The following is a 17,531-nucleotide window of genomic DNA, read 5'->3' on the forward strand; positions in this document are numbered from 1 at the left end:
TTCAAGTATCTGATAATGAAGAAATTTCAACAAATTTGTCCAGAATTACATGGGAACTGAAATCAAATCGACGTCAATGATGTTTTTGCATGCAATGTGGCATTAGATGTTGTGGATAATAATGAGGATCATGAACCAAAATCCATTGAAGAATGTAGACAAAGAAATGATTGGCCAAAATGAAGCAATTGAAGCAGAATTAAAATCTCTCGGAAAAAGAGAAGTATTCGGACCTGTAGTCTGTACACCTGAAAATGTAAAGCCAGTGGGATATAAATGGGTCTTTGTGCAAAAGAGAAATGAAAATGGTGAAGTTGTAATATATAAAGCACAATTAGTTGCACAAGGATTCTCACAAAGACCCGGTATTGATTATGAGGAGACATTCTCTCCTGTGGTGGATGCAACTACTTTTAGATTTTTTATTAGTCTAGCAATAAGAGAAGGACTTGACTTACGTTTGATAGATGTAGTCACAGCTTATTTAAATGGCCCAATAGCTAGATAATGACATTTACATGAAGCTCCCAGAAGGATTTAAGTTGCCAGAAGCAGAAAAATCAAGTTCTCTCGAGAACATTTCTGTATTAAATTGAACAAATATGTTTATGGATTGAAACAATCTGGGCGTATGTGGTATAACCTTCTAAGTGAATATTTGTTAAAAGAAGGTTATAAGAATGATCCTATCGCCCCATGTATTTTTATAAAGAAATTTTGATCAGGATTTGTTATAATTGCAGTATATGTTAATGATTTGAATATCATTGGAACTCTTGAAGAGATTTAGGTGACTGTTGATTGCTTAAAGAAAGAGTATGAAATGGAAGATCATGGAAAGACAAAAACTTTCTTAGGGTTACAAATAGAGCACTTAGAGAATGGAATCCTTGTGCACCAATCAACATACACCACTACTACATTTTCGATCAAATGCAACAGCCAAAGAAGTTCTAATGCAACGGTGATTTCATCTCCGTCGCATTAGATAAGTCTAATGCAACGGCTCATACTAATAAATGGCTAACACAATGACTTCAATGTGCCGTCGCATCAGATAGGCTAATGCAACGACATTGTAGGTTAATACAACGGCACATAAAGTTTTACGATTTGCCGCCTCATTATTTTACTAAAATTTTGAAACCCCGCCCTAATTTAATAAGTAAAGAAAAAAAAAACAAAAAAAAAAACATTTCTGCTCATTATTCCCAATTGTTTCACATGGTTACTTAGCTTCTCCCTTTTTAATGTTAATTGTTCTTTAATCTCCACTTAATACTTCACAATTAAACCCTAAGTTGTTCAATTTTTTGCAGTTAATTTTGAACAACTAGGACACGGCGGCTATAAGGCGATGGAGAATGGCCACCTTCCATCTTTTGTCACCCTGAATTCTATGTTACTAGCCGGAATCCTCTCTCGCTGCACTCATTTCTATGTTTTTCTTCATTTTTTGGTGAATTTTCAATTCATATGGTTAGGGTTTCCTATAATTTATGGATTTGAGTTATCTCGTAATGAGGGGCACTAATGGTTCGTAATTCGGTAGATCTGGTGCGGCGGCTTTGATTTCCGACAATCTGATGCTGCGACGGTGTGTAGTGCATCTATGCCTTAAATTCTTACTGTATCCCTCCAAAAATAGCCTAGTCAAAAAAGGAGAGAGAACAGCGTAGTAGGAAGAAGAAGAAAAATTAATTTTGCTAGTCCCAGGTCTATTTCTTTTTCGTTATCATTTGTTCTCAATTTTTATTTAAATCAGTGGTATATAATGTTAATTAATAATTATATGCTCCAATTGATGATTATATTCTTTGTTATTGATTCTTTTTTCTATTCATTGAAGCTGAGGTAAGATTTTTATCTCCCAGTCCTGATCTCTGGCTCCTTGCAGTAATCAAAGCCCTTTTCCCTCTTTTTTTTATCTTTTTATTTTATTTTTATATGGGTTGTTAATTAAATCTATCTTTTTGTGTTCTTCCTACTGTAAATGTGATGTTTTGTACAGATTTTTTTGTGGGTTATGTGTTTGGAATTTTCTGGTTTTAAATAGTTAATAAATTTTGGAATTATTGAGTATGGTTATGTTGATTAATTGGTATAGTGTGGATTAATTTCGTTTTGGTGTGTTGCCTGCCAAGTGTTTGATGAAATGCCTAAATGAAAAAAAAAAATTGATTTTGTTATTTTTGATTTGATGTTTGGTCGAAAGGGTATGAAGAGCATAGTGGAGGAGTTCAAGTTTGTGGAACTGTTGAAGGCTGTAGGCTGGATAATGATGCAAAAGAAAAGACCCATTTGATGGATGGTTCTGATGGTGAACATGCTTCTGATGATGAACACAAAACCCCAAGTAGTAATCGATTTTATTTCGCGTTAATTGCTTGATATATGTTGTATGAATGATGGTTTTGAAGTGGTTTTTTTATTAAATATTTGGTAGGTGGTAAAGTTGTGGAGACTACTATAAACAGGAGGACTAGCAGTGGAGTTGGTAATAGATCAAGTAGGTCAACCAGATCGGAAGAGCTCTAGTAACATCTAGCATCATCAAGTACTAGTAAAATAGGTGGATACAGATGAAGCTGAAGAAGGTGCTTCCTAAATTGCTTTACTTGAGAAATTGGAGAAGAGGGAGAAAGAAATGATAATGCGGTCCAAACAATTGCTGAAAATATGGTTTGGGGGACAAAATGATTTGGTTTTAACTTTTTAATTATTTTTTTCTTAGTTTAACTAATAATAATTTAATTTTGTAATTTTTCTTATAGATAACAATGTACAAATTTTTAATTTACATTAATAAATTCTGATTTTTTTACAAAAAAAATTGATTATTATTAGTTAATGTTGTGATATTAGTTAATGTTAGTGTTAGTTGATGTTAGTTAATATTAGTTAATATTAGTTAATGTTATGATATTATTATTATTGTTGTTGTTGTTGTTGTTGTTGTTGTTGTTGTTGTTGTTGTTGTTGTTGTTGTTGTTGTTGTTATTATTATTATTATTATTATTATTGTTATTATTATTATTATTATTACTATTATTATTGTTGTTGTTGTTTTATAAATATTGTTATTAATATTGTAATTATTATTATTGTTGTTGTTGTTTTATAAATATTGTTATTAATATTGTAATTATTATTATTATTATTATTGTTGTTGTTGTTGTTTTAAAAATATTGTTATTAATATTATAATTAAAATACTAATATTGGAGTGTTTTGTGTGTTTTCTTTTATTTTTATAGGATTCGGAGTTTGAAGACGGCGGTGACGGTGTGAATTATAGTGCGAATTTTGTCACAGACACGTTTTTTCCAACGTTTGATGATGCAGTTAAATGGGCGGATGTTGTTGCCATAAATCAGGGATTTATTTTGGTTAAATCGTCTTACAACAAAACCAGGGATGGTCGACCGTATCGATATTTGAGATGTGATCGGGGACGAAGGAGCAAGCCGAGAGATCTTAAGAACGCAATTCGAAAGGACACAAAAACCAAAGGTAATGGTTTTCCTTTCTACATCAAGATATATTATGAGTTCATCACCGATAGTTGGAAGATCTGGGCAAAAAATGATGCAACTGGGACCCATAACCATCCAATGATTGTGTATCAGGAGGGTCATCGTAAAATTAGTAGCTTGAGCCCAGATGCGAAGAAGGTTGTGCGTGACATGACAAAGTCGAAGGTTGCACCGCGTAACATCATGGCGACTATTGCAGAGCAATTTCCTAATGATCATCCAAACATCAGACATATTTACAACAGCCGGAATGACTTGAGAACGGAGATGTCTGATGGGAGAGGAGTTGTTCAACAATTTCTTCATTTGGCGAGACAATTAAAGTCAGTATATTTACTAGGTTATGTCTGATGATCTACAACATGCGTTTATGGTGCACCCAATCACGGTAAACATACTACGCACGTACCCACATGTGATCGGTATGGATTCGACTTACAAGACCAACCGATACGGGATGCCGTTGTTTGAGATAGTTGGTGTAACACCAACAAATAAGAATTTCCTTGTTTTTTATGTGTTCATGCGCAACGAGTGCAGGACAAGCTATCGGTGGGTTTTGCAGAGATTAAGAGAGTTGATTGGGTATATGATAAGGAACCCTCGGTATTTTTGACAGACCGTGAGCTTGGCCTGTGTGCGACATTGAGTGAAGTGTTTCTAGGGACGTCACATTTACTTTGTCGATGGCACATTAACAAACATGTGGAGGCTCGGATCACTGATGTGTTCAAAAACAAGAGGATCGGTGCGAGTTTCAAAAACGGCAAATGGAAACGTATCATGGATGCTGCAACCGAGGCGGATTATAATGCTGATGTAGATACAATGAAGGCTCGGTGGGAAAGTTATCCGGCAATGATTAGTTATGTTGAGAGAACATGGCTTTGTCATAAAATGAAATTTGTGACATTTTGGACGAACCAAGTTCTTCACTTAGGTAACACGAGTACTTGCAGAGTTGAGAGCCAAAATTCGGCTGTGAAGATGTGGTTTGAATCTTCGACAGGTTCGTTGTTATTATGTTGTAATTGATGTATTTACTTCGTTTTAGTTATTTTAATTATAAATCGTAACGGTTTTTTATAATTTTAATCAACGGCAGGTTCTTTGGATACCATATGGGCCCGAGTACATTATCATATTGGTAATCAGATCATTGCAATTCGTAATGGTTTGGAGGCGTCTAGGTCGAAGATTAGTGAGAAGTACAGACAACTGCCACTGTTACGTATTAACGGCAAGGTGTCTCAACATTGTTTGAAAGTTCTCGATGACGAGACGAGAAGGATGAGGGAGCTGAGTTACCAGGTGTATGAGCGTTGTGGATGTGCAATGCGTGTGACCCACGGTTTACCATGTGCTTGCCAGATACATGATTCGCTAGTTGCACAAACAGGCTTGTATATAAGGAAAATTCATCCGTTCTGGAAGACCTTGGTTATCGGTGATGGTGTTGATGTACCGATATTTCGTTAACGACTTTACCGAGGAAGCTGCACATTTTCGTTCCCTGGTTGATAAGGTCATTGGTAGTGATCCTGCTGTACTTCGAAATGTATCTCGCATCATTGAGGAGGAGCTGCATCCGGATCATTCAAACCTTGAAGATCCATAGGTAAACCACAACGTTCAAGGTCGACGAAGGAACAATGATACAAGACGTGATCCCTGTTATTTCGAACATGTCAACCGTCGAAACACTCAACATGGTGCACAACAAATAGGTACGAGTGGCTATTGTGATTTGCACGTATTTCATCTTGTAGCGTACTAATAACTGAACATTAATTTTGTGCGGAAGCAGAAGATCCATGTGACATCCGCCAATGCAGGTATTTGCACTTGCTTTCAGGACCGATGTTGCCTTACATCACGGCATGGAAGGATGTCATTGGCGATGGTAACTGTGGCTTTCGTTGTGTGGCCGACTTCTTCTTCGGTAATCAAGCACAATGGTTTGACGCTCGGGAAACAATAGCAAACGAGGGCGCCGCTCATCCATTCCTGTACGAAAGGATTTACGGGATTGGAAGGGTTCGGATGAATGTGGAACGTATTCGATGGGATAGTGGGGTGGTTGAATCACGGCATTAGATGGTTGCAATTCAATATTTATTTCCTATTTCTAATTGGTTCAACGCAAGGGTTATTATTGTTGGTGTAGGCACCGTGCTAACCTGCTACTACCCATGCCTCACGATCTTACCGTTGCGGCACGAAACACAGTCAAGGCACCTGCCCGAGAGGTTGTGATCGCTACAGTTGGGGGGTCACATTTCATCCGTATTAATTTTGCAGAAAATTCACCTCTTCCCCCGATTGCAGGATGGTGGACCGAGCACCACGAGCCAAGTGTCGACAAATGGGATCAACAATATGAAGTTAGAAGGAACATGTGGGATGCATTAATTAGGCAATGAACTGATTTATGTACTTTTACTTAGGTTGAACGGTTGTAGCTATGTAATATAAATCAATAAAAGTAATTAAACAAAGTTTCAACAAAACCAAATATTAAATAAGTCTTTCTTAAATTACATGCCGAATGCAAAGTAGTGTAAAACAATGACTACCAGCTAATATAAAACTAAAAGACAGGTAATTCACAACCCCATCATCGCCTTCCAGTCATCTATCAGCTGCTCAGTCATTGCCCTTGTTTCACGCGACATGTTGGGATACTCATCCAGTGATCTTCGGTGAATCTCCATGGACCGACCCATCCACGGCAAATAAGAGGACAACATATTAATTATAGAAATTACAATTTGTTTAAGTGGTATTTATAGTATAATAAAACACAACTACTTACATAGTCCGTGTTAGTCCTCTCGGGTAGTCTAGCACTCCCATCTGATGACCCACCAGGAGAAAGACAAGGATGAGAAAATCAGTACAACCACTACATGTAACCAGGAGCGAGGAGGCGCTCCATGCTCTTGTTAGGGCATCCCAATCCCACATCCCAAGCAGACGCACGAGAAATACTAAGCTCCCTCGTCAAGGTACCCTGCTGAGGCCGGAAGCACGAAAAGTACTCGTAGATCCACGCCTGCAGAAGCGTGAGACAACCAACGATTGAATCGACATCTTTTCTTGATGTCGTACCCAACTGGCGATACAGATATGCTAGAGCAGATGAACCCCAAGAGAACTCATTGATCGGAAGATCATCAACAACAAGCTCGTTGAGGAAGGACGGATGAGTATGGTTACCACTCTTGTCTAAAAACAGACATACGCCCAATACTAACCACATGTAGGCACTGTAATGGACACTGAAGGGCCTATGCCCCTCCAAGATCAAGTCCATAATCCTCTCGGTCAGCACCCCACTACCCTGCCAAATGGTTTTCGTACCGCACTCCTCATTCAGCTCTTCCGCAGTCATGTCCATGGTAATCGAGCACGCGTCCCGTATGGCGTCCGTGCTAGGAGTAGTGGAAACCATGGAACTATCAACACAAAGCCCAAGAATATGATACACATCGTGCAGCATGATCGTGATCTCCCCAAACGGCATATGAAACGTGTTCGTATCTGGCTGCCATCTCTCAACAAACGCAGAAATCAACGGCCAGTCAAAACGCCTAAACATGATCCCGGGTAAGTGAGACAGACCACTGCCATCAATCAATTCCGGGTGCTCCTGTGCAAGACGACCTCGCCAGGTAACCAATGCAGAACACAACTGTGTCCTACTCAAACAACGCAAAACATTATGCACCTGCCCGCCCCATATATATGCAGCCACGTGACCACCAAAACTAGGGATAACAGTACCATCCTCAAGACCACCTAGCATCGGCTGCTGCACTACCCATGTCTCTACTGACCTGGTGGAAGTCTGACTTGCTTGACTGCTACTAACAAATCTCCCATGCTCACCCATATGCATCGTATGATAATCCTGAGGGTCATACTCTTCATCTCGATCAGCCTGACTTGCCCGCTCTTCATCCTCATCGTCAGATGAAGGCACTCCACCCGACAAGTACATGGGGAGGCTCCTTTGCGACTGATGCTCCACCAACCAAGTACCAGGAGACCCATATTGCTGCTCATGATGATACGGTGCCCCCGTATTTACCGAACGACTCGACTCCCTCCTAACAGACGCATTGAAACGTCTTGATACTACATGACGAGCACCTGAACCCTCAATCTACATTAAATAAGTACAAAATCAAATATCAGTAATAATTAAAAATATAACTATGATATTAAAGTTGAACAACTAATATTCAAATTCAAAAAAATAAGCAATATTACAATAATAACAATATTAATAACAATAATAATGGTAATAATACTAATAAAAACAACAATAATAAGAATATTTCCAACAACGATAATAATAATAACAACAATAATTATAATAATATTACTATTTCTAGTAATAATAACAACCCTAATACTAATAACATTACTAATAATAATAATTTTAATCGGTTATTAAAAAAATTTAATCACGCAAAAAAAAAATGTCAACCGTAACAATATTAATAACAATAACAATAATAATAATAATATAATAATAATAATAATAATAATAATAATAATAATAATAATAATAATAATTTTGGTGGAATATCTAGTTTCCAAATCCAACGATGAGTTTATTTGGTGTCATCTAGGTTGAGATCATGAGCTAGCCATGTGGCTGTTTTAACTGAGAAGTTTCCAGATGGAGTAAGACCCCACACAGAACTATCTCTTGCCAGGATGGAGGGCAAGGGGAACCCAATAATTTGAGAGACAATATGAGAGGGAAGAAAAGCTCTAAGTTTCTGACGATCCCATTGATTATTATCGGAGATAAAATCCGACATCCTAGTGTCCAAATCTACAAGGTAGGGGTCCATATGTAGGAGCTCAAGTCGGCTTTGGTGTGTGACCAAATTGTCAATCCAAAAAAAGATATCCTGTCCAACCCCAATTTTCCAACGAATGCACTTTTTCAAAATATCTCGCTGGGCTAGGATTGTTCTCCAAATAAAGGAGTCTTTGGCACCTGGCGTGTATTCGAAAAAGGAAGCATTATGAAGGTATTTATCTCTAACGATTTAAACCTATAGGTTGGTCGGTTTCGAGATTATTTTCCAACCCAACTTTGCTATGAAAGCCTTGTTAAGAGGTAGAGTACGTCGTAAGCCTAAACCCCCATAATTCTTTAGTCTGCACACCTTATCCTAAGAAATGAGGGGAATGCTATTCTTGTCCTTGTTTTGCCTCCAAAAGAAATTTTGATGGATGGAGTCTATGTTATTTGCAACTTCTACAGGAACGAGGGAGGAGGAGCATAGATAATTAAGAAGGTAGAGCCTCTAAGTTGCTTTGTATAAGTGTATGTCTACTGGCTTTGGAGAGGTAGCCTGCTTCCCAGAGTTGGATACGCTGCTCTGTTTTTTCAATAATATTCCTATAATCACATTAGTTGGATGAAAGGAACTAAAATGCACCCCTAAGTATCTACCTAGGGAAGCCTTTGGCATCATGTTAAAGTTGGAAGCTAAACTCGCTTTTCGATTATTAGCAACGTTCTTGGAGAAAATAATAGATGATTTATGGAAATTTACTAGCTAACTCATCCAACACTGTTTTTAGGTTACGACAAGCCGAAGAGGTGGCCTTGCAAAATATAAGGCTATCATCAGCGGATAGCAAGCAAGGAATATAGAACGATCTTGGACAAATTACCTGATTTACGATCCGAGCTTTCTAAAGAGAGTTTTCTGATCATTACCTCCATACATAGGATAAATAAAAAGGAGATAAAGGGTCTCCTTTCCGCAAACATCGAGAAGGCTTAAACCATTCGGTTGTTTCCCCATTTATATTTAGAGAATACGACACAGTAGTAACACATTCTTTAATCCAATTAATCCATTGTTCGGGAAATCCAAAAGCTTTAAGGCACTCCCAAAGAAAGTCCCACTCGATCCCATCGTAGGCTTTTTCCATATCTAACTTTAGTGCGCACCATCCCGTTTTATTCTTCGATTTTTGAAAAGTATTCAGTACTTCCTGAACAATAAGTATGTTATCATGAAGAAAATGATCTGGCGTGAAAGCATTTTGCAGCGGGCTAATTGATTTTTTGAGAATTGGACATAAACGGGTGACTAATATTTTAGAAATGGCTTTATAAACTGTGTTTACCAAGCTAACGGGGCGAAAATAATTAGGCGACTCAGGTTGCTTGGTTTATGGAATCAGAAAAATAATAGTGTGGTTCAAGGATGGGAGTAAATGGCCATGGGAAAAGAAACTTTGGATTGCAAGAGTAACGTCCTATTCTATGATGTTCCAATAGGATTGGAAGAACTTTGCACCAAAACCATCTGAGCCCGGGGCTTTGTTGGGGTTCATATCAAAGAAAGCGTTTTTTTATTTCTAATTGGGTGACGGGAGAGAGGAGAGAACTACAATCCTCATTTGAGGTTATGGGTTCAATGAAAGAAAGATCAAGGTGTCTTGTCGTAGAGTGTGTCGAGTGGAAACGAAAGCAGAAGGAATCACGAAGGATTTTTTGAATGTCATTTGAATCATCAACCCAATCATTATCGTCATTTCGAAGCCTATGAATGGTCGTGGAGGCTATTTTTTTCGCATGCGATTATGGAAAAACGAGTATTCCTATCTCCTTAAACTAGCCATTTTTTCCGACTTAAGGCGCCCCAATACCGCTGGCCAAATAAGAGAAGCTTCTCGTTGACGGATTAGTCTGTTGATATGACTAACTAGGATCGGGTTAAAAGGCTGGAGCTGAAGCGCCTGTTCAAGTTGTTTGATTTTTTCTTCGTTAGCTAATACTTTATTCCTGTTATAGCCATATCGATTCTTTGCCCACGATTTAAGTTCAGTTTTAATTCGAGAAAGTTTTTGCTCAATGCGATTGAAACGAGACCCTTGAATTGGGTGAGCCACATTTTTTTTAATTATTGCGTGAGATTCTGCATCTAGAGTCCAGTAGTTTTGAAAACAAAATGGTCTTGGCGTAAAAGTAGCGGGATTGAAATGTGAATCAAAAAGAAGAGGGACATGATCCGATACCGTGAAGGTACCATATGACGATAAACTATTAGGAAAAACGAGATTAAAAGGATGGTTGGAGATGACTCTATCTAACCTTTCATATATTACTTTGTTATTTTGGCATTGCTTCCATAAAAAAAGCATTTTGAGAGCAAGGTACCTCAATGGAATTACTGTTAGCTAGTAAAGCCGGTAGACGTTGAAGTTGTTGACTAGTAATTGCTCTACCTCCTAGCTTATCCGAATGAAATAACATCTCATTAAAATCACCAAGGACAAGCCAAGGAAGACTTGTGTTATGCTATAAGAGGTTAAATAATCTCAAAACAAAGGTTTTTCAGCTTCTTGTGCAGAACAATATATCCCTGTGACAATCATATCTCTATTTAAAGACTTAAAATTTACTAACAAATGAGCACATCTCTCTTTAAGGTCAATACTTTTCATAGTTATATTATTATTGTTCCAACTGACCCACAAACCACCAGAATGATTAATAGGATCAAAAATATATTCGTTCTCAAAATGAAGGGCCTTTAAAATATTTTTGCTATTAGTATGGTTAGTTCTAGTTTCCAAAACGAAAATGATATCCGAATTATGTTTACTCTTTAAATGAATCAATTTGGCAAGAGCCTCGGACTTTTTACCCCCTTCAATATTCCAACTTAAGACTTTCATCTAAATAAATGTCACTAGAAAATGTGACAAAGTCACAAAGGTGTCAAAGTGAGCGTCAAGCACTCGGTTCCTTGTAGGTGCATGCACCCCATATCCAAGTTAGCCATTAAAGATAACAAAACAGAAATAAGAAATCTAGAAAAAAAAACCACTAGGATCGTAAATATTGTGGAGCAGAAAAAAGGGCAAAAGCCAAAAACCAGCAAAAGACACACCAAAAGCATAATACGATAAAACGTACATAAATAGCTAGGCTACTACACGCACGGTACGCACCACGGCACTGTACCACGACTCGATGGTGAAATGAATGAGTGTGACCAAGGTAAGTACATGGATTTAGGTGTGACGACCGTCTCTCAAGACGAGGTTGATGAGATTGGAGTTAGTAGTCATGTACCCGAATCTGAACCGGCTTGGATACGACCATCATCGTCAACTAATAGTTTGTTGGGGTTACCAGAAATGGCATTGCAGCCTAGTATATCCTCTGAAGTTGAGCTGTTGGACGAGTTTGCTGAACGACTACAACCTCAAGAAGAAAAGAGAAAGAGTCGTGATGTTGAACAAGAAGACGCTCAGAGTGAAGCAGATATCTCTCGTTTCTGTCAAGTAATATTTTCAAATTTATAAGTAAATCATTATTATGTTACGTTTAGTTTTTTTTCATTAATAAGTACTTGTACTTTAGACTCCGACCCCTCCCCTCGGTTCCTATGTGATATACATACTTATAATTAAGGTGATATGACAAAGTAGATGCATCATAATGCATGTATAATTAGAAGAAATATACCGTACTTATATGAAATCTTATTAGATACGTAAGTACGTAACGTTCCATTTTTTGGTCCTACTGTCAATCGTATTAAATTGAGATCTAAGAAAAAAATTTGTCAATCAACTTTAAGTATATTTATTCTCAATGTTAAGAAAATAATGCAAATTTTCTATTTAATCAAATTTGAGGGAGAAATAAATTACATAAACAAAATGTCTATTTATACCAAAGTGCAAAAAACACAACCCCTCTTTTCTCTGAGTTATTTTTCTTCTCTCAGATTTTCTCTTGAAATTATTACATACAAATGAAGGAAATGCTCAATTTATAGTTTTCCCAAAACAACCTAAGCCATTTAAAATTTAGCCTGCAATATTTATTACCATTAGTTATTTTTCCCTATATTTGGAAACACCTTTAATTTTCAATGGTAATGCATGGTTATTTAATAACCATTTATTTTTTTTTCTTTATGTTTCTTAATTATCTGCCAACAATCTCCCACTTGAAGACTGATTTCAATATGTCTTCACACCAAGGAGTAGAACCTCAACTAGTCTTCTATCATTTTAAGACCAATTGATGTTGAGCACAATTTCAACTTGTCAATCGTCACTGTTTTCGTTAACATGTCTGTTGGATTCTTACTGCCAAGAATCTTTTTAAGAGTTAACACTTCATCTTCTAGAAGAGGCCTGATAAAGTGATAACGAATACCGATGTGCTTTGTTCTTGAGTGAAACGCCGAATTCTTTGCTAAATGTATAGCACTCTGACTATCGCTATACAAAATATTATTCACTTGTTTGAACCCCAGCTCATTTAACAAACCTTGAAGCCATATCATCTCTTTACTAGCTTCGGTCACTGCCACATACTCAACTTCTGTAGTGGATAAAGCAACAATCTTTTGTAGTTGGAACATCCAACTTACGGCTGTATTTCCAACTGTAAATACATAACCCGTTGTGCTCTTTCTATTATCGACTTCACCGCCAAAGTCTGCATCAACGTAACCTTGTATTTTCAATTCACCTTTACCAAAGTACAAACACTTATTAATTGTACCTCGTAAATACCTCAAAGTCCATTTAACAACTTCCCAATGGACTTTTCCTGGATTGGACATAAACCTGCTTACAACTCCCACTGCATGTCCAATATCTGGTCTTGTACAAACCATTGCATACATCAAACTTCCAATAGCCGAGGCATAAGGAACCTTGGCCATATATTCTTTATCTTCATCTGTCTGAGGGGACTGATCCTTTGATAGACGAAAATGACTCGCCAACGGTGTACTAACAGGCTTAGCATCACCCATATTAAATCTCTGAAGAACACGTTTGATGTACTCTGATTGTGATAACTGCAAAGTGCCTCTCTGCTTATCTCTTGTGATTTGCATTCCTAAAATCTTCTTTGCTGGACCCAAGTCCTTCATGTCAAATTCCTTTGACAATTGATGCTTCAACTTTATAATATCATTCATATCAGAACCTGCTATTAACATATCATTAACATAAAGTAATAGGATGATATAACTAGATTGATATCTCTTGAAGTAGCAACAGTGGTCAGCGTTGCACTTCTGGAAATCTTCCTTGTGCATGAAGTTATCAAACTTTTTGTACCATTGTCTTGGGGCTTGTTTTAGCCCGTATAAACTTTTCTTAAGTTTGCATACCATCTGCTCTTTCCCACTTTTTATAAAACCTTCTGGCTGGTGCATGTATATTTCTTCATCAAGATCTCCATGAAGAAATGCAGTCTTCACATCTAACTGCTCGAGATAAAGTTCTTCAATTGCAACAATACTCAACATTGTTCTAATGGTATTGAGTTTCACAACAGGAGCGAATATCTCATTATAATCAACTCCTTCTTTCTGTTGAAAACCTTTGACAACTAGTCGAGCCTTATACCTCTTGGAATCATCGTGCTCCTTTTTTGCTCGATATATCCATTTGTTATGAAGGGCCTTCTTACCTATGGGTAACTCAGTTAGTTCCCATGTCTGGTTTGAAATCAGGGATTGCATTTCATCTTTCATTGCAAGCCCCCACTTGCTAGCATCTCTGGTCTGGGATGCTTCATAATAATCTTCTGGTTCCCCATCATCAGTTAATAACAAATAATTCATATATTTTCTGTTAGGCACATGTGGTCGAGTACTCCTTCTTAGGGTAGGAGTTGGACAAGAAGGTTGTTGTATGTCATTTCATTGCGATAAACTGCCCTGTACAGTTTGTTCTTCTTGTTGCGGAGTACTTATGATAGTGTACTCTTGCATCGTACTGTCTGGGACATAATCTTCATCAATGAATGTAGATTCTTTTTAATTTGTTTCATAACTCTCAATTTTATGCCTATCTTTGTACATGACTCTCTCATTGAAAATTACATCTCTTGAACGAATAATCTTTTTGCTTTCATCATCCCAAATGCGGTATCCGAACTCATCTTTGCCATAACCGATAAAAGTGCAAACTTTTGATTTAGGATCAAGCTTATTTCTGCCTTGATCACTAATGTGCACATAAGCTACACAACCAAATACCTTTAAGTGCGACAATTTGATCTCTTTGCCGCTCCATACCTCCTCTGGTAATTTGTACTCCAATTGGGTTGATGGTCCTCGATTAATCAAGTAAGCTGTTGTATTGACTGCTTCTGCCCAGAATTGTTTTGGTAGACCTGACTGTATACGAATGCTTCTGGCTCTTTCTGTCAATGTTCGGTTCATCCGCTCAGCTATGCCATTATGCTGAGGCGTACCTGGCACAGTTCTTTCCATCTTAATACCATGCTCGTAGCAAAACTTCTTGAATTTGGTGTCCTCATATTCTTCGCCATTGTCGGACCTGAATCTTTTGATCTTCAGACCTGTTTCATTTTCAACCCTAGCTTTCCATATCCTGAAAACTTCAAACACTTCGGACTTGTATTTTAGAAAGTAAACCCATACTTTCCTAGAGTGATCATCAATAAAAGTCACAAAGTACTGTTTTCCACCTATAGACTGGGTGGTTGTTGGTCCCCACACATCAGAATGAACAAGCTCCAATTTTTCTTTCATTGGAGTTCTTCCATATGTCTGAAAGCTTACCCTCTTCTGCTTTCCAAGTATGCATTCTTCACACATGTCTAAATTCACAGATTTTAGACTAGGGAGTTTTCCAATTGAATGCATGATCTTCATTCCATTCTCACTCATGTGACCAAGTCTTTGGTGCCATAACTTGGAATTTTCATTCTCTGTTGCAACTGCAATCGAATAACACGCTCCAGCTGTCAAATAGAGAGTACCATTCTTTTTACCATGAGCAACTATCATTGCTCCCTTTGAAATCTTCCAATTATCACCTTGAAAGATTATAGTGTAACCTTCACGAGCCAACTGCCCAACTGAGATCAAGTTCTTTCTTAGGTCGGGAACATGTTTGACATCCTTCAGCTCCCAAGCTGACCCATTTAACTTAATTTTGACATTACCTTGACCAACAATATCACAAGGTTGGTCATCACCAAGGTAAACCTGTCCAAGGTTTCTATGGACATACTTCTCAAAAAAGTTTTTATTAGAAGTAGCATGGAACGATGCTCCAGAGTCTAATACCCAAGACTCTTCTTTGCTCTCCAATGAGCATATCAACGCATCATCACCTTCTCCGGTAGAAGTGACATTTGCCTCTGCCTTCACTTCTTTGCCTTTTGGTGTTCCCTTGCACTGATTTTTATAGTGTCCAATCTTTCCACAATTCCAACACTCCACAGTCTTTAAGTTTTGGAAATTATTTGGATTCCTGGATTTTGACCTCCTATCTCTGGATTGTCCTCGATAGTTTGATCTTCCGCGTTCATTCCTTCTGATTAAATTTCTTCCTCTTGACTCTGTATGCAATACCGAAGAGAATGTACCAATTGTTAAGAAAAAAATGCAAATTTTCTATTTAATCAAATTTGAGGGAGAAATAAATTACATAAACAAAATGTCTATTTATACCAAAGTGCAAAAAACACAACCCCTCTTTTCTCTGAGTTATTTTTCTTCTCTCAGATTTTCTCTTCGTCGAATCTCCTCACTAAGAACCAGATCACGAACGTCATCAAACTTCAACTTGTTATTTCCCGATGAGCTACTCACAGCTGTGACTGTAGCATTCCAACTATCTGGCAGGGAAGATAAAAGTATTAACGCTAATACTTCATCATCAAATTTGATTTCAACAAAACTCAATTGGGTTGTGACAGAATTGAGTTCATTAAGGTGTTGAGCTACCGATCCACCTTCTGATATCCTCAAACTAAACAACCGCCTCATCAAATGAACTTTATTGGAGGCTGATGGCTTCTCATACATATTAGAGAGAGCTTTCATGAGACCTGCCGTTGTGGTTTCCTTTGCAATGTTAAACGCCACATTGCGTGATAACGTCAATCGAATAACTCCGAGTGCTTGTCTATCTAAAAGCTTCCATTCTGCTTCTTGCATGCCATCTGGCTTTTTCTCTTCCAGAGGTTGATAGATTTTTTTCTGGTATAAATAATCTTCAATCTGCATTTTCCAAAATCCGAAATCTTTACCATCGAATTTTTCAAGTTTAACTTCTCCTTTGTCTGCAGCCATTTCTCCCACTCAAATTTGACTTTTTCTTTTAGGATCGTTTTTATTTTTATCGTAATGTGGACTAATTGTCAACCAAACTCTTGATACCAATTGTTAAGAAAATAATGCAAATTTTCTATTTAATCAAATTTGAGGGAGAAATAAATTACATAAACAAAATGTCTATTTATACCAAAGTGCAAAAAACACAACCCCTCTTTTCTCTGAGTTATTTTTCTTCTCTCAGATTTTCTCTTGAAATTATTACATACAAATGAAGGAAATGCTCAATTTATAGTTTTCCTAAAACAACCTAAGCCATTTAAAATTTAGCCTGCAATATTTATCACCATTAGTTATTTTTCCCTATATTTGGAAACACCTTTAATTTTCAATGGTAATGCATGGTTATTTAATAACCATTTTTTTTTTCTTTATGTTTCTTAATTATCTGCCAACACTCAACTATATGCAAGGAAAAAAATAATAGACAGGAAAATCAAACGGGAAATTACTTGTATAAATAAGGAATTTTTAGCATTGTTTTTTTATTTTCATTGCTCAATTAAACACATATTATTGATACTATTCAAGATTGATCAATTGAGTATAAATTTGGTCGAGATAACAAAGTATTGGTCCATAAATTATACTCCCACGCACTGTATGTCTGTATATAATAAGGGAAATAACACGTTGTACATGTATAAAGGATGTGTATAGAAGGCCAAAAGGTTGATACAAAACATATATGAAGTATTGATTACTAATATAATGTGTAAAAAAACAAATATTTACTAATATAATGAGGGGAAAGATTTAAACCTATGATTTATCACATATATACACAAACTCTCAATTTTAATCATTGACCAAAATCTCA

General features: G+C 37.0%; 1 protein-coding gene across 1 annotated transcript; it reads left to right on the top strand.

Moving 5' to 3' along the window:
• The first annotated feature begins 2,868 nt into the window (after positions 1-2,868).
• On the top strand, positions 2,869-5,015 carry LOC110715731. Its single transcript, XM_021894341.1, has 4 exons — positions 2,869-2,886; positions 3,258-3,863; positions 4,077-4,545; positions 4,642-5,015. Exons 1-4 carry the CDS (start codon positions 2,869-2,871, stop codon positions 5,013-5,015), a joined length of 1,467 nt encoding a protein of 488 aa, XP_021750033.1.
• Positions 5,016-17,531: the final 12,516 nt, after the last annotated feature.

Source organism: Chenopodium quinoa, unplaced genomic scaffold (genome assembly GCF_001683475.1).
Source record: "Chenopodium quinoa cultivar QQ74 unplaced genomic scaffold, ASM168347v1, whole genome shotgun sequence".
Classification (NCBI taxonomy): domain Eukaryota; kingdom Viridiplantae; phylum Streptophyta; class Magnoliopsida; order Caryophyllales; family Amaranthaceae; genus Chenopodium; species Chenopodium quinoa.

Coding starts and splice junctions, on each gene's coding strand:
- LOC110715731 (XM_021894341.1), top strand. Junction 3,864..4,076: donor TGGCGAGACAATTAAAGTCA/GTATATTTACTA, acceptor CAACGAGTGCAG/GACAAGCTATCGGTGGGTTT. Junction 4,546..4,641: donor GTGGTTTGAATCTTCGACAG/GTTCGTTGTTAT, acceptor AATCAACGGCAG/GTTCTTTGGATACCATATGG.